At 47.9% G+C, this 23027-nt stretch overlaps 1 protein-coding gene across 1 annotated transcript in view; it reads left to right on the forward strand.

Annotated features, from left to right (window-relative positions):
• The window catches only part of nalcn (sodium leak channel, non-selective), a 133248-nt gene that overhangs the window by 77922 nt on the left and 32299 nt on the right, over positions 1-23027 (forward strand). The window contains exons 18-20 of the mRNA XM_084421475.1: positions 6685-6821; positions 7335-7476; positions 7771-7844. Of these exons, the coding sequence (XP_084277601.1) occupies positions 6685-6821; positions 7335-7476; positions 7771-7844 (353 nt within the window). The remainder of the gene's footprint in view (positions 1-6684; positions 6822-7334; positions 7477-7770; positions 7845-23027) is intronic.

Consider the following 23027-nt stretch of genomic DNA (forward strand, 5'->3'; position numbering starts at 1 on the left):
AGCCTCCTTGGTGGAACCACCCTTAGGGGATCTTTGCTAGGTTTCTGCTCTACTCTTTTTTTTATATATATTTTTTATATATATATATATAAAGAGTCGTCATGCTGAAAGCTCCGCTCCCCAGAGCTTCGCATTAGACAACATATCCAAGTGGTCTTTTAGCATAAAGCGTAGTAAGGTTTCCTCTCGCTTTAGAGGTTCGTTATGCTGAAGCTTTCGCTCTGAGAGCTCCATGGAGGCACTAGAGGCACTAGACGTTATGCTGAAGCCTCCCTGGTTAACTGTCTTCAAGGTGGCGTTGCTAGAGTTCCTCTCGCTTTAGAGAGTCGTCCTGCTGAGGCATCCGCCACCAGAGCTCCGCCTGGATAGCAGTATTGAGTGTTTAGCTTCCTTTTAGCATTTAGCCTCCTTGATAAGCAGTGTTGGGAGTAACGCGTTACAAAAGTATTGCATTTGCTGTAACGCAGTAGTGTAAGGCATTACTAATCAATTTTCAGTAATATTTTACTCTGTACATGTTCAGTAACGCTTGCGTTACAACACACTTTTGTATGTGTGAAAAATGTAATTGTTAAAAAAAAAGGGGGGTAAAAAACAGCAAGACCGCGAGACATTAACGAATGAAAAATGCAAGTAAGTTATTACCTGTTCGTGGTCAGTCAATAGCCGCGTGTGGTGTCCAAATTTGTAAATAAAGACTAAATGACAGCTTCTGATATATTTGTATGGCGATTTATTTCATTCATCTCTTGCTGGTGTACCTTTGTATTGTGTGACATAGTCCAGTAAAGGCGTTTTTAGGGCAGGTTTTACAGGAGTGCCGCGAGGCATGATTTCGGTCTCTGTGCTCGCGCTGGCCAGTGGAAAAGCGCCTAATGGGAGAATATGGTAGAAGAAGACTGTACATTCGCGAGATGGACGTATGCGCATTACTCTGTTTGTTCAGTGTTTTCTTTCTAACCAGTTAGGCTATGTTTAGGTGGTGTTTTTCATCATGTTTTCATCACACAATCATGTTTTTGATGCGGTGGTGACGCATTCATGTAAAATGTAAGGGTGGCGCTGCCAATAAAAGCACCTAAAAGCTGTCACAAAGAACCGGCAAAAGTTATGATTATGAATATGTCAAATATAGCAAGGAGACATTTTAATTGTTTATTAATAAACAAGTGTTTTCTGTGTCAGTGTCAGCTGCAAAGATGAAGTTGACGATGCTGACTCGCGATCTCGCAGTAGTGAACGCGCCAAAGAGAAATGCACATTTCATACGGATTACATAAGCAGAGAGCAGTCTGTTTTCTTTAGTTTTGAATTGTTCTGTTTAAAAGTAGATATGTCTGTGAGGCAAGTAGGCGCTGAGTTTCGGTTCATATATAAGACGAGCTCCAGTTCACGCACCGGCGCCTCCGTGTCCTGATTATCTCTTGTCTACTAGCCTATAATTACTTCTTATTTTTTAAATCCAGGCAATTGTTTGATGAAACATTGATTAAAATTAAGATACAATTAATACAAAACGAAATTCACTTTAAATAAAGGCTTTGTGCTTTCTGTTTGAGGTCTCTGTGAAAGTTTTAAAGCAGTCTTTTAGTGTCGTTTACGAAGTTTCGTAATAATCAATGATAATATTGTTGAATCAACATTACACTATGATGTTGAATCTACATCACTGCTGTTGAATTAACTCTGAAATTAACAAAAATATTCTTTGGTAATGTGGTTTGATCAATGTAATGTGATGTTGATTCTAAATACATTTTGTTGAAACACTGAAAATACAACTGAAAAGGAATGTCAAACAATGTTGCCATCTGATGTACAAGTTAATGTTGAAACAACATTAATAGTTCAACTACACTTCAATGGTGCGTCAACAAATTCCTGACCATTTCAAAATTTGGCGAAAACCTTTAAAAATATAAATGACACCTTTCCAGCTATTTATTTTATTCAATCAATCAATGACAAAAATATATTAAAAGATCATTCTTTAAAAAAGAAAGGGGGAGAAATAGGACAAAAGCATTTCAACCTTTAAAAATAAAATTGGCTTCAGAAGTCTGATGTCATAACTACAGGTGGTCCAACGGTTCAGGTTTTTAAAAATCAGTCTTACATCAGACTACTGCCTCTTTTCCTTTGGGTTCTCTGAAATCTGAAAAATAAAGCATGATGTTACTCAAGAAGAAGTCAATTCAGTTGTCATACATACAGTCACATTCAAGAATGTTTATGTACTACAATATGATTCACTTTTTAAAAAAAGAAATTCCTGAACACAAAATATTCGAACTATGATTATAGTATCGTTAAATTCTGTTTATTTTATTAAAATCTATTAATGCTTCAATATAAAAAAAAGCACTATGGCAGGGGTGTCCAATTTTATCTCCAGCCCTAATTAAACACACCTAAGGCAGCTAATCAATGTCGTTAGGATCAATGAAACCTTCCAGGCAGGTGTGTTGGAGCTAGTGATGGGAAGTTCGGATCATTTTACTGACTGTCATAAATAATTACTTTACCTTCCGAGTCTTACATTTACATTTACATTTATTCATTTAGCTGACGCTTTTATCCAAAGCGACTTACAATTGCTATATATATGTCAGAGGTCGCACGCCTCTGGAGCAACTAGGGGTTAAGTGTCTTGCTCAGGGACACATTGGTGTCTCACAGTGGATTCAAACCCAGGTCTCTCACACCAAAGGCATGTGTCTTATCCATTGCGCCACACCACCCAACTTTCACCCAACCGTCTTACGTTCATGAATGACCCATCACTGGTTGGAGCTAAACTCTTATAAAGAGGAACAAACACCTCTGAGCTATAGCCATTAACTATATCTCAGTTCATTTTCTGTGAAACTATACATAGCATTCAAGTAACAAGTTTATCTTGTAGAATAAAAGAGCTTAGGTTTTTTCAATGAAAATTTCTTTAAAGGAAAACAAGAGATAAATACCATGGAAGTCAATGGCTACCATCAACTCTCTTACCAAATATCTTCACTCTATCTTCTTTTGTGTGCAGCAGAAGAAAGAAATTCATACAGGTTTGGAACAACTTGAGGGTGAATAAATGATGACATCATTTTCATTTCAGGCTGAACTATCCCTTTGAAGCTGCAGATTCACCTTATGTAGACCTTAATCTCTTTAAATATCACAACATGTCATGCCATGTCAGTCACTTTCTTAATAAGCACAAGATGTTTTTTGTTATTGTTTCAGTTACATTTCTCAAATTTAATGCAGATTCAGGAATATGAATGATTACTTGATTAAGCAGTGATAAGGCACAGGATATGATCAAGTCCCAGGTCAGGTTATTATGCTGTCGACAACAACTCAGTGTATAGTCAATGTCAGCATTATCAGAAGGGTGCTTCTCTTTTTTTTTTTTTTTTGTCCATCTTCATCTGCCTTCACTCCTTCTAAAGGAGCAATGTGCTCTGCATGCAAGCACTGGCGGATGCAAGACGTGGGCTATGTTTGCAGTGTAACATTCTTGCTCAAGTTGATGTCTCCTGCACTTCAAGAAATCTGTTAAATGACAGTAGAACTTTATTCAGGAAATTCCTAATACACTTTACTAAAGCAATGTGCATTTTTTTAAGATGGAGAAAAATAGATGCTTTATTCAGACACTTTAACAACTTTTTAATCTATCTAATTACAGTGAGTAACAACACAAATCAACCGCAAATAAGCACGCAAAACAAAGGGACAGAGAAATAAGGTAGATGCACCATTGTTTGAAACTGTGCTAGAGAATTCATGTAAGTTTGTCAGGTGCTTCAACAAACAAGACTTCTGTATAGGATGCACCTATGTTTTTTCTCTAATGAGGAAGCATTAGACTACTGAGAAGTGCACATGCAAAAGCAAAATGGGTGTTTACCAATCAGTGGCCAATTTCAAACTACAATAAATGTTTTTCAACCATTTTTCAACAGACTTGCTAAAATCATGAAGGCCCACCCCTAAACCAGGCCCCCAGTGGATTAGAGCAAATCGGGTAAAGCGGTTGAAAATGGCCATTGTGGTTTGAAACCGCCCCACTGATTGAGAAACACCCACTAGTGTTCTGCAGAGATACATGCCTGAATGATCTTGTGCTCATCAACTACAAATCACTGTTAGTTCAATGTCACTGTCTCCACCCATGTGTGCTGTTGGCTTTCATCAAAATTTCAATGCTGATCCAACACACTTTAAACATTGAAATGTCAATCTCAGCCAAAATGATGGTTTGGATCAAAACTCAACATTGTATCAATGTCACCATGCTATCTGGGTACTTATACTTGAGGGATGTCAATTGTGTTGGTATTACTTAGAAGCGCCTGTTCTCTCCGCAGTGCTCCGTGTCGTGTGTCTTTGTGTGAGAGCTAATCAGAGGCTGTTGCCGAGTAAAACGCAGAGTTGAAGCCACCCTGTAGAGTGCAGAGCTATTGATTGGAGCCTTTGGGACTTGTGAGATTTCAAACACACACTCTTACAATAAAGTTGCCCGGAAACAGATGTAGACTTTGTTTTGGATAGGAGACAGGGAAATCTAAATTTGCTCCTGTGCAGACTAAACCGGTTTTTATGTTTTCCACCAAGCAGCCAAGAATATGAAAGCACAGCAAGCGGTCGGTTTCCCAATGCATTCTTCCTCCCTTAAGTACTATTCATACCAAGTCTGAATATTTGTTGTGAATGTTTGTTGTATATAAACAATGGATCCATTTCACAATGGCCACACACATTCGTTCGGACCTATTCCATGAGCTTTTGGTTACATTGCACAACCCAGCATGTTGGTGGCAGCATGCCACATTTGGTTTGAGTAGGTGATTACTCTCATCTGAAAACATTGAAAACATCAAGATCCGTGTTGAGCACATTTCCTCTTGGCTCAAGCATCCAACGGCATCGTCCTCACTGTAGGCTTTCAGCAACATTAGCACAACCTCTTCAAAGTAGGGCTTCCCTTCCAGCCCAGAACATGACCTGCTGTCTGTAACTCTATGAAAGAACAGCATGTGTGGTGCACTGCTAATGTCTGAATGTACGGACAATTCAAGTGATGAATGAAAAAAATCATGCGTCATAATACAATAATATAATGCAATGACATTTTTAGCTTTTCTCTCTTTTTGTCGGTTCCTCTTGGTTCCTCTTGCCAAATTATTTAAATTTTCTGAAGGGTCCAGGTCACCTGCTTATTTCTAAAGATAAGCAGTCATCAGAGAACCTAATTTTGGTGTTTCTCACTCTTAATCAGAAATGCATCCTATTTATCTACAGGCGCTCAGACGCTTTCAGTTAAAGAATTTCAATGTTTCCTTTCATATGTAATTAAATTAAATTAATTGCTCTCCGTTATTCATGACATTTTTGTTTGTTTGACCAGTTTTAGCCTGCTTGTGTGAATGTGTCCTCATTTTGGTTTTGTTTTGCTTCCCTAATAGGCACTATGTTGGTAGATAGTGAACCAAAAATGGTTTGTGGGTCTATTTTGAGGGTCCTAGTGATAAAATAAAATAAAACTAACCATAAAATCATGCCTAGATAACAAAATAAATAGGCATATCTAACTCTATGGTATTTTGGCACAAATTTATGTCACAAGGTAGAAGCTAGACAAATTAGAGAGATGCCGGCATAGACAGGTTGCGTCATCAATACCATATAAACAAACCTACACAATATACTGTAAAAAAAAAAAAAATCACTGCCAATCACTGTTTTGTGCCTTTTTGGCTTAAAAAACAAAAAACAAAAACAAAAACATTTAAACATTAGGTTATAATGACATATTTGTTTGATTTATTTTTGCATGGTAAACTGTGTTGGAGCTGTATTGGGTTTCTACTTGATGTCTATGTAAAATCTGGGTCCTGAAGCAAAACTAGTTGACAGCCATTGTTGTAATGGATGGATAACTGCGTTGAGGCTGTGCGCTGCTGCCATCTTTGGACAGCCTAGCAGAACAGCACTCTGTTAACATAATGTTTTGCTTTTAAATCCTGGTAAAAAAACATCTTGTTCTCTACAAATGTTTTATTAATTAACAAATGTTGTTATGGTTAGGGTTTTGTTAGCATGAGTGTTACTGTTTTAGTGAATAAAATTGTAGTTACATGTGTTTTATGTTTTTTATATCAATAGAGCATTCTGTAGATATTTTTAATGTGCATTCATATGTATGTTTAGAAAATATGAAGCAATCTGTCATCTTGGTTTTATCTTATTCACTTTAATTTATGCATCTCTTCTGACAGGAGAATGAGAAGTGGTCCTCTAGTGTGCTCCGGCCTAATCATCCGAGGCCTTTATGTTGCTTGATAGACATGGGGAAAGATAAAAGGTTGTGGCACATGAAGTCAGTTAAGCCTCAGAGGAGCACATTAATTCAGAGCGTTGCACCATACAGGCTAACCCTTTCCTCTCTCACCATCAGAAGTGAGGAACTGAATTTAAAATACACTCTTTGCATTCTACTTGAAGACTAGCTGAGTTTTCAAAAGGGGTAATCAGGAGTAGAGATGGATAACTTATGTCAATTTTGGACTGTCTACCAAATGTTTTGAGGGCTATGTGTGGAAACACAATGTGGCCTATCAGTGTCTTTCGGTTGAGTCACTGAATGTAACATTTGTTTCAAGTGAGTCTCCTGGCTTCTCTCCACAGCTGAAACAGAGTGAAGCCAATGCTGATACGAAAGAGAAACTTCCTCTGCGATTACGGATCTTTGAGAAGTTCCCCAATCGACCACAGATGGTGAAAATCTCCAAACTGCCTTCAGACTTCACTGTGCCCAGAATCAGGTACTATGTGCACTGAATGATACCTCATATCTAGTGGATTGTTGAAGATAGGTGGGCTATTACTTTTCAAAGTGATCAGACTTTTTCATTTGATGGATGATAAAACATGCAAAAAAATCTTACATTACAGGAGGCTCCCAATTTATATGTATATGAGCCAGAGTATCATTGGGCTTTCTTGGTGGTGTCTTCGATTAGTAAGCAACTAGATCTGGATTATCAACTGGCTACTGTGGCTATATGCTAAAAGCCTTTTTAGAATGCCTTGTCAACTGCATAGCAATACCATGGGAGCCATCAATCAGATTTATCAGAAAATGAAAAACAAATTTAAACAAGATTTTTCATGAAAGATTCATTCTTCTAAAAACAAACCTGCATGCTTGCAAATATACTTATTCCTTTACACTGAATGCCTACTTTGTCCTCAAGAATCCTCTGAAAACATGAAGTCCCTTTTGTGTTTGCGTGTGTCTGTTTCGCTATGCGTGTGCCCGTGGGCGTGTGCCACAGGGAAAGCTTCATGAAGCAGTTCATCGACCGACAGCAGCAGGACCCCAGCTGTCTGTTCCGTCGCCTTCCCTCAGCATCGTCCTCATCCTGCGACCATTCCAAGAGGTCTGCCATTGAGGATAATAAATACATAGATCAGAAGGTACCACACTCCATAACTCCCACAGTCTGCCCCCTCAGTACACACAGGGACTAAACAATAAGCTTATGAATGCTCTGAAAGGAACAGATCTATTTCCCACGCAACAAGACCTAAATAACCAGCAGTTATATAACAATATTTTGTTGATTTATATTGGGATGCTTTTATTTGCTGATATACAATTTAGCTTTACCCACATAATAATACAGTAGTTGTTTGTAAATGTATATGTCTGAATTATATTGCGTATTGATCTGTGTGCATCTTACTGTGTAAACCTCTTTTTCTTCCTAGCTCCGAAAGTCAGTATTTAGCATCCGAGCCCGTAACCTCATAGAGAAGGAAACCACTGTCAATAAAATTCTGCGGTGAGATTTCTGATTTTCAGCAAATTGATGTTTATCACTTTATTTTATTTTATTTTGTTTTATTATATTATTTTTATTTTTTATTTTACTATTTCAGTGGCTGAGATTGATATTATGATATTATGCTTAGCATTATCCTGGCAGGGCTAGAAAATGAATACCATATATTCATTTAAAAAAGTCCAAATTAATCGATCTGTAATAAGGGCAATTTTATTTACAGTATGAAGTAATGATTTTTGTCATTTTAATGTGTAGATATGTGCATGTAGATATATGCATACAGACAGTTAGTGAATGAGACCCAGTGGGTTTTCCATCAAATATAAGAAATATTGAAATGAATTTGGATTAGAATATTTATTCATATTATAGATATGAAATTCTCTGTGATTTGAAATTAACAGCATTGCTTTTCTCTGGCTGCCATAGGCAACAACAATTAATTCCTGTACCGGGTAAATGTGTTTTCATTTCAACCCTCCATTTCCATGATTTTGACTCCGTGTTTGTCATCCAGCCAGCCCAGCAGTCAAAGCAGATAATGCCGTCTCCATATCAATGTAACTGTTAGTGGGTCACCTGTGAGCGTGAATGAACATATTCATGTTTAAAAATCTGGCAGCGATGCAGCCAGATATTCCCACACTTTTCTTCAACCGTTCTCGTCTCTGTCGTTAAGTTTCAGGTCACGTCGATGCCGTCCCCCCACCTCCCTTGTGTTACACACACTCATACACCTCACCTTGTCCACCCCTCCTCCTGCTGCTAAGCAGACAGACGGCACATCAGTAGCCATCCCACGTCGTCTGTGCCGTCTGGGGCATTCGGTCTGTCTGCATACACACATGCACACACACACTCTTCATCAGCCAGGCACTCATCACTCTGAGTGGCCATAAATAAGGGCGACATGTTCTCTTGAAGCTGAAATTGTCATTAGCTGTGTTCTGGTACATGACTCTGCAATTAATGGACAATAGAGAGGCGGTGGTGAGCAGCAGGCTTTTTAAAGCATACATAGATCAGCGCTGATTCAGAGCATAAACAGCCAATGGGATCTCAGCGGTCGGAACAATCTCCCAATACCAATTATAGCAATAGCCTCACCAGTTACATTTAATTGCAACATATCTTTAAAAGATTTGCTTTTAATAAACCATCAGAAAACACCACAAGGTACTGCAGTACAGAGGGTTTTTTCTTTTGTTTATTCAAAGACTTACTCTGCATGTTTTGTTACCTGTTTAAGCAGTTGTCACAAACACAAAATATGGGTCTTCAAAAAATGGTGCAGTCTGTGTGAGAAAAATGTGTGAGAAATTTTTCTTCTTCAGAAAATGCATAAATAATTTTAGAAAAACAACTAGCTACATAGTATTTTAAATAAAATAAAAAGTAAAATTTAGGTTAGTTATTTTTTATTTCATGAAACCAGTGTTGCCAACGAGTTGATTTAGCAACTTTTCAGACCCCTCTAGCGACTTTTTTTCCCCCAAAAAACGCTTAGCAACAGATCTTGGACAAGCCTTATCTAGATTCCGAGACTCGCCGGTACTGCCGCACGAGCGCAAGGTTTTGATTTCCCACCGCACACACACCTCTCTCTGTGTCTACTCTGTTCAGCGAGTGGCTGAGCCTGAGAGGAACAGCGCATTCAGTTAGAATAGATATTCTGTTGCTTCTAACCTAACCATAGCCGAAATCACAGCACAAACATTGTCTTTATCGTACGTGTATGGTGAATTTGTCAGACGATGTCTCAATTATAAATCAGGATTTTAGTGCAGATTAACAGTTTGGAAGGGAGAGCTAGTTAACATGTAGTCTTAATGGGCTGCGTTTCAGTCACTATTTCATATTCATCCCGTTGTCTGACAACTGTGTAAGGGTGGATATCCTGCAGGGGTTCAGGCTGCAAGACTGCTGAATGACTAAAGAAACATTGTCAGCAAGATGGTAGAAAACGTACTCGGTTACTAACGTAACCTCGGTTCCCTTTCGTGGTCACTCCGAGTTACGTCGGATGACGACGATTGGGGTTTCGCTTAGAAGCCTATCACCTTCGAGTATATAAAACGAGCCAATGGCAATGAAATGCCATGGGTCTGCGGAATTTGCATAGTGTAACTCCGCCCGCCGCAGAGGGTATATAAGGAAGTACGCTGCACAATGCAGACATGCTTTCGCTTCGGAGCCGAGAACTTCTCCACTCCTGCAAGCCAAAGATTCTGAGTTAGTCTTCTCTTACCTTCGAGACGAGCGAGCTCTCCGGTGTTGGTGTGACGGCGATTTCAGCGAGTGCACACTTCCCTGCTGATCTTGTCAGTGATCTGACAGTTAGTGTGATTTCTCCCTGTTCGCTTCAACATCCGCGGAGTTTTCCTCTCACAAAAAGAGCATTGCATGTGGCACGTCTTTTTAAAGATGTCTCGCCCGTGCACTTCTGGTTGTGGTCGCGATGTATTTTCTCCTGATGGGCACAATCTCTGCTTAGCGTGTTTGGGCGTTGATCACGCTGAAGCAGCGTTTGTGGATGATTCATGTTCTCATTGCGGGAACATGACCATCTCCATGCTGCGGTCGAGACTCAATGAGCTCATCAGAGCGAGAGTCCCCTCATCCACACCCCGATCTACGGTCTCCCCGAGAGGCTGTACTTCGGCTGGTGGCCAGGGTGACCTGAGGGTATCTGTGTGGGACAAACCGCCGATACGTCCACGGTCCACACACCCCTCTTCAGCATTGGTACCCGCGAGCGTGCAAATCGAAACCGCCGGTCCCTCTACGGAGGCCCCGCGCGTTTCGTTTGGCGTTCCACAGGAGGATGCAATGTCGATCACTGCATCACAAGGTGGGCATGAGTCCTCGGGAAGTGAGGATTTGGCTGTGTTGCCGCCCTCGGGCGTGCCAGCATTGCCCGAGTCTGATCCCGAGCTGACTGCCATGCTTTCCCGGGCAGCCGCGGCCATTGGGCTCGAGTGGTCCCCGCCGCCCGATCCAGTGCGCTCGCGGCTGGATGATTGGTTTTTGGGAGCGGCCGCTGACATTCGTTGCCGCCCAACCCCAATACCATTCTTCCCGGAAGTGCATGAGGAAGTCACGCGGTCCTGGAAGGCTCCCATGTCTTCCCGCGATCGTTCGTCGGCTTTCTCCGCCTTTCCTCCCCTCGATAGAGCTGATGCTTGTGGGTACACTGGGATTCCCACGGTTGAACGTTCTGTCGCGATGCAGCTGTGTCCGGCAGGCGCTTCATCACGTGGTGATCCTAAGCACCCGTCCAAAGCCTGTGGATTCTCGTCCACTCTCGTGGCGAAGTCTTACAGTGCGGCGGGACAGGCAGCTGCCTCTTTGCATGCCATGGCCATTCTGCAGGTCTACCAGGCCCGGATGCTTCGTGACATGCACGAGGGCAGGACAGACCCAGGGCTCGTTGATGAGCTGCGCGCCGCCACCGACCTCGCTCTCCGAGCGACGAAGGTGACCGCGCGCTCCCTGGGTTTGGTGATGTCCACAGCTGTGGTCCAGGAGAGACATCTCTGGCTGAACCTGGCTGATATGTGTGAGCCCGAGCGGACTCGTCTGCTGGATGCTCCCATATCCCAGGCCGGCCTTTTCGGCGGTGCGGTCGAGGATTTTGCCCAACAGTTCTCGACCGCCCAGAAGCAGACTGAGGCTATCAAGCACATTCTGCCCCGACGCTCTGCTGCTCAGCCGTCGGCACAGAATCCTCAGCCTGCTCGCCGCCGAGGGCGCCCTCCCGCGGCCGCCCCTCCCGCACGGCCCCAGCAGCAACCTTCACCCGGGCCGCGTTGTGGAGGGAGCCGCAGGCAGGCGCCACAGCCCTCTCCAGCCCCGCCGCCCGCTAAACGCCAGGCCGAGCGGCGCTCCTGAGACGGGCTGCTCAGGGTTGGCTTCAATTCTGTCCCAGGAGCTGGTAGCAGGGCCACTCCTTCCCCCGGTGGAGGGCCGGGGGAGAATCTTTTGTTCTCCACTCCCCGCTGCTCGTCCAACGACGAGCAGTACTTTGATGTGGTTGAAGACAGAATTGAATTCCCCAATCCTGAGCCGACAGAGTCCGAGGGCCGCAGTGCGCGCCACCCTCGGGTCCCGCCACTGCCGCCCTCCTCTGTCCCAGAGGTGTGGGATGACAGCACGCGCCGCCCACGGGCCACGCTCCTCTCATCCCCCTCTGTCGCCAGACCCCTGCCAGAGCACGCCCCCGTGGGACGCGCGCCCTCCCCTGGCCTCCTCTGGCAGGACGCGGTTAATGACCGTGCCCCCGCACAGGGCCGCTATGCCACCCTCGCCGGTGCCGGTCATTCCGCCTCGCTGCCCCACCGACGGTACGTCTGTGGTTCGTATGACCCCGCTGGTGCACTTTCTGGAGGCCTGGCTAGAGCTTCCCAGACTGTCCCGCTGGGTCGCGAGAACCATCAGGCTCGGCTATGCGATTCAGTTCGCGAGATCTCCTCCCCGCTTCAGGGGAGTCCGCTTCACTATGGTCGGTGGCAATGCCCCTGTCATGAGAGCGGAGGTCGCCACCCTGCTGGCGAAGGGTGCGATCGAGATTGTCCCTCCAGCCGAAATGAAGTCCGGCTTCTACAGCCCTTACTTCATTGTACCCAAGAAGTCCGGTGGGTTACGGCCAATCCTCGACCTGCGCGTCTTGAACCGCTCCCTTCACAGGCTGCCGTTCAAGATGCTCACGGCCAAACACATCCTCCAGTGTGTGCGGCCGCAGGATTGGTTTGCAGCGATCGACCTGAAGGACGCCTACTTCCATGTCTCCATTTTACCTCGACACAGACCGTTTCTACGGTTTGCTTTCGAGGGGCAGGCATACCAGTACGCGGTTCTCCCTTTCGGGCTAGCCCTGTCCCCTCGCGTCTTTACGAAGGTCGTCGAGGCAGCCCTTGTTCCCCTCCGGGAACACGGGGTTCGCATCCTGAACTATCTCGACGACTGGCTGATCCTAGCTCACTCTCGAGACCAGGTTTGCGAACACAGGGACCTAGTGCTCCGGCACCTAGTCCGTCTGGGCCTTCGGGTCAACTGGGAGAAGAGCAAACTCTGCCCCGTGCAGAGGATCTCTTTTCTCGGTATGGAGATCGACTCGGTCGCCATGTGCGCGCAGCTTACGAGCGAGCGCGCGCAGTCACTGCTGACTTGTCTTCGTCAGTTCGAGGGCAAGAGTGCGGTTCCACTGAAACTTTTTCAGAGGCTCCTGGGGCATATGGCATCCGCAGCCGCAGTAACGCCGCTGGGATTGCTTCATATGAGACCGCTTCAGCTTTGGCTTCGCGATCGAGTCCCGAGGTGGGCATGGCAACACGGCACGCTCCAAGTCCCAGTGACTCCAGCCTGCCGTCAGACCTTCACCCCGTGGGCGAACCTCAGTTTTCTACGGGCCGGAGTGCCCTTAGAACGAGTTTCCCGGCATGTTGTTGTATCAACAGATGCCTCCAACACGGGCTGGGGCGCCATGTGCAATGGTCATGCTGCCGCGGGCTCCTGGACAGGACCCCAGCGCCTTTGGCATGTCAATTGCCTCGAGTTGCTGGCTGTACGTCTCGCCCTGCACCGCTTCCATGCGCTGCTCAGGGGTCAGCACGTACTAGTCCGATCAGACAATACCGCAACAGTAGCGTACATCAACCATCAAGGTGGTCTACGCTCCCGCCGTATGTCGCAACTCGCTCGCCACCTCCTCATATGGAGTCAGAAGCATCTGAGGTCGCTTCGAGCCATTTATATCCCGGGACACCTGAACCAGGCGGCCGACGAGCTGTCTCGAGTTCGGCCTCTCGCTGGAGAATGGCGACTCCATCCCCGGACGGTTCAGCTGATTTGGGATCAGTTCGGCGACGCACAGGTAGACCTGTTTGCCTCCCACGACTCGTCCCATTGCGACCTGTTTTATTCCCTGACCGAGGGCACGCTCGGCACGGATGCACTGGCGCACAGCTGGCCGCGGGGCCTACGCAAGTATGCGTTTCCCCCAGTGAGCCTTCTTGCGCAGACCTTGCGCAAGATCAGGGAGGACGAGGAGCAGGTCATTTTGGTTGCCCCGTATTGGCCCAACCGGACCTGGTTCTCCGAACTAGTACTCCTCGCGACAGCACCTCCCTGGCCAATTCCTCTGAGGAAGGACCTCCTTTCTCAGGGACGGGGCACCTTATGGCACCCTCGTCCCGATCTTTGGAACCTCCACGTGTGGCTCCTGGACGGGACGAGGCAGGTTTGAGTACCCTACCACCTGCGGTGGTGGCTACCATCACTTCCGCTAGAGCATCGTCCACGAGACATGCCTATGCGTTGAAGTGGAACCTCTTCGTCAACTGGTGTTCTTCTAAACATCAAGAACCCACGAAATGCCCGATCAGTGTCGTGCTTTCCTTCCTGCAAGAAGGGTTGGAGCGAAGGCTGTCTCCCTCCACCCTGAAAGTGTATGTTGCCGCCATTGCCGCACATCACGAAGCAGTTGAAGGTAAGTCTCTGGGAAAGCACGACCTGATCGTCAGGTTCCTGAGGGGAGCGAGGAGACTAAATCCTCCTCGTCCTCCCCTCGTTCCCTCTTGGGACCTCTCAGTGGTTCTAACTGCCCTGCAGAGTGCTCCCTTTGAGCCTTTGCAATCAGTGGAGCTTAAGTTCCTGTCAATGAAGACAGCGCTCCTGGTTGCATTGGCCTCCATCAAGAGGGTAGGGGACCTGCAGGCATTTTCGGTTGACGAAGCGTGCCTGGAATTCGGGCCGGCTGACTCTCACGTGATCCTGAGACCCCGGCTTGGATATGTGCCCAAGGTTCCTACCACACCCTTTCGAGACCAGGTAGTGAACCTGCAAGCGCTGCCCTTGGAGGAGGCAGACCCAGCCTTGGCACTGCTCTGTCCAGTACGCGCCCTCCGTGCTTACGTAGACAGAACGCGGTGTTTCAGGACCTCAGACCAGCTCTTTGTCTGTCATGGTGGGAAGCTGAAGGGAAAGGCTCTCTCAAAGCAAAGGTTATCTCACTGGATAGTGGATACCATTGCTTTGGCATACCAGCAGCAAGGTCGTCCGTGCCCCCTTGGTGTGAAAGCCCACTCCACACGTAGTGTCGCTTCCTCTTGGGCTCTAGCGCATGGCGCCTCGCTAACAGACATTTGTAGAGCTGCAGGCTGGGCGACACCCAACACATTCGCGAGATTCTATAATCTCCGCGTAGAGCCAGTTTCTTCTCATGTACTCGCTTCAACCAGCCGGTGCTAGATTCTGCTCAGGTGTCTTCGCTTGCTCGCCATTCCTCTCCACGGACGGGATACGTGCGATTTTCTTCTCAGGTGAGTCTGATAAGCTCTGAGTTTCCTCCAGCACTGGTGACGTCAACGCCTGAGTTATGCCAATCTGCCATAACGCAGCTTTTGCGCTTGACTAGGTGCCTCCATGTGCATGGTCCCCCCTCTGGGCGACCCCCACATGTGTATTCCACTGTAAGTCTCCTTGTGAGCGTGTGTCTTTCCCTTGGCAAGCCACCTTGCCAACCCTGGGGTTTAAAATTCCACCTGCGGCTGGACACCCCAGTGATTCTCCATATGCATCCCTCTGGGTCATATGTGTATTCTAAGTCCCCCCCATCAATGGCTGGGCATGATTGCATATTTCTCTCTGGAGATATGCTTCCCAGTGTACCTTGGTATCCCTGTGTTAAGTAGGACTCCTTCGTTCGTGCTAGTCTCACAACAGGGAGCTCAGACTTACGCAGGGCACTGGAAGACAGCCGAGGTGGCGTGATTAGACTGGAACCCCAATCGTCGTCATCCGACGTAACTCGGAGTGACCACGAAAGGGAACGTCTCGGTTACGGATGTAACCCTCGTTCCCTGAGTGGGAACGGAGACGTTACGTCTTCCTGCCACTTCCGCTGTACCGCTGAAAAACGCCTGGGGCCAGTCTCGGCTCCTCAGCGAAGGCATGTCTGCATTGTGCAGCGTACTTCCTTATATACCCCCTGCGGCGGGCGGAGTTACGCTATGCAAATTCCGCAGACCCATGGCATTTCATTGCCATTGGCTCGTTTTATATACTCGAAGGTGATAGGCTTCTAAGCGAAACCCCAATCGTCGTCATCCGACGTAACGTCTCCGTTCCCACTCAGGGAACGAGGGTTACATCCATAACCGAGACGTTCTCTCTAGTAGAGGGAACGAGTACTGCGTAAGAGTATCTTACGCTAGGGGAAAATCCTTTTTCCGCGAGATATTGAAGCCAAAAATTATCCTTAATTTTGTAATAATGCAAAATGCATTGCGGCAGCATACAGACATAGGCAAGACGGCTCGCGCGCCTATTGGCTGTTCTCCGGCAACTGCAGCAGCCTATCGAGCGAGGCCTAGCGTGACGTCAGACCCAATGAGGGCGCTTCGCGCCCACTGCGTCACGTCCCGCCGAAACAGGCGTGGCCTAGGCCTATAAATATAGCTCGCAGGCAGCTGATATCTGGTTTTTCATCGTCGAAGCAACCAGAGCGTATGCATGCACGGCAAGATACGCAGTACTCGTTCCCTCTACTAGAGAGAACCGAGGTTACGTTAGTAACCGAGTACGTTCTCTTACGAGAGGTCTCTCGTACTGCGTAAGAGTATCTTACGCTAGGGGACCCAATGTAAGACGCCGTGCGTGCTGTGATCTGACACCAAAGACCCAAGGGCGAAGCCCTGGGTTCATATAGTGCACAATCACCCAGGGAACTGGAAGAGGGGGGGCGAAGCCGCGCTCTTCCACATATAGCAGCGGATTACATCATACAGACAGGGCAGGGTACGGCCTGAACTGATGGGGAAATGTGGGTCTTATACAGTTTGCCCATAGCATTCTCTCTTTTTTTTTTTTTTTTTCGGTCGATCAGTGAGCTGTGCTCAGTGGACGCAGCATTCTGAACCGATAGCATCAGAACAGACAATACTGGTCATTTAGACCGACAGCAGCCTGGCCTGTAGGGCGGGAACCTCTAGGTTGTAAAACCTTATAAATGTAGACAGGGAGGCCCAGCCTGCCGCCATACATATATCTTGCAAGGCAATCCCACTTGACCAGGCCCACGATGAAGCCATGCTTCTCGTGGAGTGCGCTCTGATACCCAACGGGCATTGCATGCCCTTGGAAGTGTACGCTAGCGCAATAGCGTCAACTATCCATCTGGATAGGCTTTGTTTCGACGCGGCTAGTCCCTTAGAACGCCCACTGAACGAAACAAAGAGCTGCTCTGTCTGTCTGAAAACAGAAGAGCGAGACACATAAGCTCTTAATGCCCTGACTGGGCAAAGGAAGCTCGCATCTCCTTCCTCATCAGAGACCGGTAGGGCTGACAGGGAAATGACCTGTGCCCTAAACGGTGTGTTGAGGGACTTTGGAACATAACCGTGCCTAGGTTTGAGTATAACTCTTGAGTCATTAGGCCCAAATTCCATGCACGTCGCGCTCACTGAGAGCGCGTGTAAGTCCCCTATGTGCTTCACTGAAGCCACTGAGCCAGAAGAAACACCGTCTTGAAAGACAGGTGTTTAAGATCAATCGTCTGCAAAGGCTCGAATGGGCCACCTTTCATGGCTTCCAGCACCGTAGAAAGGTCCCATACAGGGACTGAGGGAGGTCTGGGAGGATTCAGTCTCTTAGCTCCTCTAAGGAAGCGGATAACTAAATCGTTCCTTCCTATTGACTGACCAAGCGTTGTTCTCGAGAACGCTGCTATAGCCGCCACATAGACTTTGAGCGTGGAAGGGGTCCTGCCCTTATCCAACAGCTCCTGTAGGAAGGAGAGTACCTCCGTCACCCTGCAGTCTGGGGGTGACACGCCACGAGCTGCGCACCAGCCAGAAAACACTGACCATTTCGAGGAGTAGAGACGTCGCGTAGACGGAGCTCTAGCCTGCGTGATCGTGTTTAACACTCCCTTTGGGAGGTCAGCGGGTACCCGTTGATGGCCCAAACATGAAGGGACCACAGCTCTGGGTGAGGATGCCAAATCGAGCCGTAAGCCTGAGAGAGGAGGTCTCTCCTCACTCGCACTGGCCACGGGGCAGTGCTCGCTAGCTGCATCATAACTGGGAACCAGGGTTGTTTTTTCCAGAACGGCGCTACGAGCAGTACTGAGCATCCTTCTTCCCTGATTCGCTCTATCACCTAAGGAAGGAGAGAGACAGGGGGAAAGGCATAGAGCGGGCGGCGGGGCCATACATGAGCCAGCTCTTGGAGAAAAATTCCAGACAGTGAGCGTTTTCTTGAGACGCAAACAGGTCTACTTCCGCTCTGCTGAATTTCTTCCACAGCAGTTGGACTGTCTGTGGGTGTAGAGACCACTCGCCTGCCGGAACATTGTTCCTGGACAGTCTGTCTGATCCTATATTTAGGAGCCCTGGCACGTGCGCCGCTCTCAGCGAGCGCAGGTTGCGCTGAGCCCACACCAGGAGGCGTTCTGCTAGCCTGTGCAGGTTCCGGGACCTGAGGCCGCCTTGGTGATTTATGTAGAACACCACAGACATGTTGTCCGAGCGGACCAGGACGTGGTGTCCTCTTATTTGGGGACAAAAACGCGTCAGCGCGTTGTCTACTGCCAACATTTCGAGGCAGTTTATGTGCAGAAGCTTCTCCCGTTCTGACCATTGGCTGAAGAACGGTCTGCCCTCGAGCAGCGCTCCCCATCCCGAGGTGGATGCGTCCGTAGACACCACCCTCACCCTCGAGGAAGTCCCCAGGCTTACACCTGATTGGTACCAGTCGTTTGCTTTCCAAGGTTTCAGAGCTGTGATGCATTTCTGATTGACCTTGAGACGAAGCAGACCGGAGGCCCACGCTCGGCGTGGTACTCGTGGTTTCAGCCAGAACTGCAGTGGGCGCATGCGGAGCAAGCCCAGCTGAAGCACTGATGATGCTGAGGCCATGAAACCTAGCATCCTCTGAAATTTCTTGAGCGGGACAGATGCGCCGCAGCGGAAAGAGCTCGCTGCGCGCTGAATGTCCAGTGTGCGCTGTGGTGATAGCCGTGCTATCATGGACAGCGAAGTCCAGCTCTGTGCCCAGAAAAGATATTATCTGTCTGGGGGACAGAGAACTCTTCGCCCAATTGACTCTGAGAGCCAGATTCTCGAGGTGATCGAGTAAAATGGTCCTGTGCTCTACGAGCTCCGAGTGAGATTGAGCTAGAATCAGCCAATCGTCCAAGTAGTTCAGTACTCGCATGCCCTGTAGTCTGAGGGGTGCGAGCGCTGCATCCATGCACATCGTAAATGTACGGGGTGCTAGGGATAAGCCGAACGGCAGGTCTGTGTACTGATATGCCTGGCCCTCGAAGGCGAATCTCAAAAATCGCCTGTGACGTGACGCTATCTGTATTTGAAAATACGCATCTTTCAGATCTATTGACACAAACCAATCTCCTCGTTCGCTCAGCGACAGAGGGGCTTCGGTGTGCTGTAACATAAGCATCGCGCTCATGACATTTGAGGCAGGGGGCGCGCTGATAACAGCGGGCAGATTGCCCGCGCTCGACTCCTCTGCGGCGGTCAACCGAGCGGGGGAGGGCTGGGCGAGTCCCGTAGGAACTGTCATGTCTGTGCGTGGATGTGGGCGCGGGATAGCGGGCACATTTACAACACTGAGAGCATTGTCCGCCTGAGGAGAGCGAATGCACGTTGGTTTCGTTTTTACAGAAACCTTGAGACATGCAGAACGTAGTGTTTGTGGGCACTGGGTAGTGGGCACATTTACCACGTTTAATGCGCAATCGATCTGAGTCGATTTCATGTGCGCGAGCCCTGTGTGACGGGCTGTGCTTGTGTGTAGGAATGGGCACTGGGCAGTGGGCATTTTGTCTACACATATAACACCATCGGCCGTGGCCGGGACACCAGAAAATATACTCTTTTTGGGATTTATCTGGGTAGCCGTGAAAACGGCATTTGTGTGCAGGCAAGCGGGCAGTGGAACCGGCTTGTTGACTGCGAAAAACACTGGACCAGTCACATTTTTTGGAACTGGATGAGCGATGAGCTTTGGTGGAGGTCCGGCCGCAGCGGGACTTGAACACCGTCATTTCCCTAGGCGTGCTAGGACGACTTAGGGGCCTCGGGCTTCACCACAATCCTAGGCCGTGGCCCACGCGGGGCGGGGCGGCGGCTGGATGAGCGAGAGTGCGGTCTCGCGCTTCGGGCCTGTCGGCGCTGCGAAGTGGCGGCGGTGGGAGGAGGCTGAGGCTGTGAGCTCTGAGCAGACAGTTTCGCACGGCCTGTGACGCTTTCTGTACCTCGGCGAATCTTTCCTCGAAATTCTTGACGGAAGATCCAAAGAGGCCAGCAGGAGAAAGCGGAGCGTCGAGGAACGCGGCACGCTCGGACTCGGACATCTCGGAGAGCGTTAGCCACAGGTGTCTCTCAGTCACGGTGAGAGAGGCCATGCTCCGTCCTATGGCCTGTGCAGCAGACTTAGTAGCGCGGAGAGCGAGGTCCGTAGCACTTCGTAAGTCTGGCATGCAGATTGCATCTGGTCCTTTCTCGTCCAGCTTTTGGAGGAGATCGGCCTGGAAAATCTGCAGTGTGGCCATGGTGTGCAGCGCTGACGCAGCCTGCCCGGCGGCGGTGAGAGCGTGGCGGAGCAGGGATGACGTCATGCTGCAAGCTTTAGAGGGTAGCGCCAGCTTAGCGCGCCGTCCAGTGGAGGGCGGGCATAAGTGGGCTGCTATCGCCTCTTCGACCGGCGGCAGCGAATGGTATCCTCTGTTCTTGGCATCGTCAACAGCGGAGAATGCCAGAGAAACAGAAGGGCGCATTCTAGCTGAATAGGGGGCGTTCCAGGACTTAGCGACTTCTTCGTGTAACTCAGGAAGAAAAGGCGCTGGTTTGGACGCAGGCGAAGCGCGCTCCCCGGGCAGAAAGTACCCATCCAGCCGGTTGTGAGCAGGCTGCTCAGGCGTAGACCACTCGAGGCCGAGGCTCGCCGCGGCCTGTGCGAGTACGCGCATGAACTCTGTCTCAATGCTAGCTCTTTTACCTGACGATGCGCGGGCAGGGGGCGCGAGATCCTCAGAGCTCGCCCAGTCCTCACTGCCTGACGCCAGGATAGAGCAGGAATCATCTTCTCCCGGCGGGGCTTCCTCGACAGCTTCGTCGACGGAAGCGGAGGCAGACTGCGGCCGCTGTCCGTCAGGAAAAGAAGCTGACGAAGCCGGTGAAGCAGGCGGGCGAACCGGCGAGCTTTGGCGGCTAGGAGAAGGTTCCAGGACCCGCAGAGCACGGCGCTTTTTACGGCGCGGTGCCACGGCGGGCGGGGGTGCAGTCTCGGCGAAAAATGCCAGGCGAGTCCTCAGAGTCGCCATGGGCAATAGCTCGCAATGAGGGCAGCCGCCGTCAGCGAGCGCGAGAGCTGCATGATCCTCACCCAGGCAGGAAACGCAGATCACGTGGCGGTCCCCGTTGCTGAGTGTGGCTCTGCACGAGCCGCAGGAAGGCATCTTTAGAAAGATGCTAGCTCTTTTAGAAAGTGTGTGTCGCAGCGGCGAACACACACACAGCACAGAGAGTGAAAGGATATGAACGTCGGATAGCGCAGCGGGAAGGCGATTGAAGGCGGCACGGCCAGCGACTTCAGTGACGACTCGTCCCGCTGAAAAGGCTTCCTCAGACGGCGCGGCTTTTCTCCGGATCCAGCGATGCGTGTGCTTCGCTTGAAGGATGAAAAATCAGATATCAGCTGCCTGCGAGCTATATTTATAGGCCTAGGCCTAGGACGCGAAGCGCCCTCATTGGGTCTGACGCAATAAGTAGCACTTCAAAGTCAATAGCAAATCAAAACTAGTAAGCACATTATTTGTAATTGAAAGGGATTAATGACAATATATGGTTATGGGTTACACTTAAAATAGTTACAAAATAGATGTAGGAGATGATAATAACTTATACCATTAATTGTTCCCAGCATATATGTAAAATGTTACCAGAGAGATAGAAAGAGAGAGAGAGAGAGAGAGAGAGAGAGAGAGAGTGAGAGACAAAGAAAAGAGGAGGCAAAGGGAGAGAGCCCCAAGAAAGGGACCCAGAGAATAAGAATAGAGCCAGAGCATAAAAGAGACAGAGCAACAGTTACAATCTTCTTTTATCCTTTCCCTGACCATGTGATTTTAACCCAAATGTGAGACGTTCAAACTGACCAATCAGATAATTACAACTTCCCCCATTGTACTAAAGGTGTGACAATTCATCGACCACCAAAGTACACACATATTGGCCTACAGGCCTTGATCACTATCAGCCCCTCTGTGCCTTTAGGAACTCCAAATGTTCATTGGGGAAAGAGGGGGTGGAAAATAGTAAAGCAAATGTCTTTGTTCATTTAAAATATCTTGGATTATTTTCAACCCTACAACCGAAACAATTAAAACAGTTTTATTGGAAATCTGGCTGTATTAAAATACAGTAGGCTATGTGAGCAAAGAGAGAAGAGATAAGCAAACAAATTAATCTACCAAGTAATGCAAGTAATTTAGTATGCTGTTAAATTAATCAGTATTAACTAATGGAAAATACAAATGGGGTGCTTTCCTGTGTATGACCCATATGCATACTGAATGTTATTTTTTGTTATTTTATTTTTATTTTGTCAGAACTGGAACTTGAGCCTAGTAGATATGTAACCTTGTTTTGCCTGGAGATGAATTCCCTCCTACTGCTTCAACTTCACTTCACTGTTAGCCTGAAATTTTAGTGCACCACAGGTCACATTTGACCACTCTGAAAAAAGGATTAGTTTCCTTTGTAATGATTGCACAATGATAGAGAATAGTCTTTATTTTAGATTCACAAGGAAAATCGGGAGATAAACCGAGAAAACACAACCACTAAATACAGACAAGATCAGACAAAAAGGGGCTGTTTACACAACTAAAAACCAACGTAAAACTTTTGTTGCGTTTTGGCCGTTCGTTTACACGACAACAGCATTTTGGGTGCCTGAAAATGCAAACTTTTGAATATGGGTTTCAAAGAGCAAGTTTTTGAAAACGCTCTCTGTGTAAACAACAAAAACGCAAATCTCTGAAGACGATGACCTCATGCACATGCGTATTACGTGTTCAGTCTATAGGGTTTCATCGCCATCTAATGTCCTGGCAGCAGAATACAGGGTTTTAGTCGTTTTCGCGGATTCGTGTGAATG

Source organism: Rutilus rutilus, assembly GCF_951802725.1.
Source record: "Rutilus rutilus genome assembly, chromosome: 10".
NCBI classification, from domain to species: Eukaryota; Metazoa; Chordata; class Actinopteri; order Cypriniformes; family Leuciscidae; genus Rutilus; species Rutilus rutilus.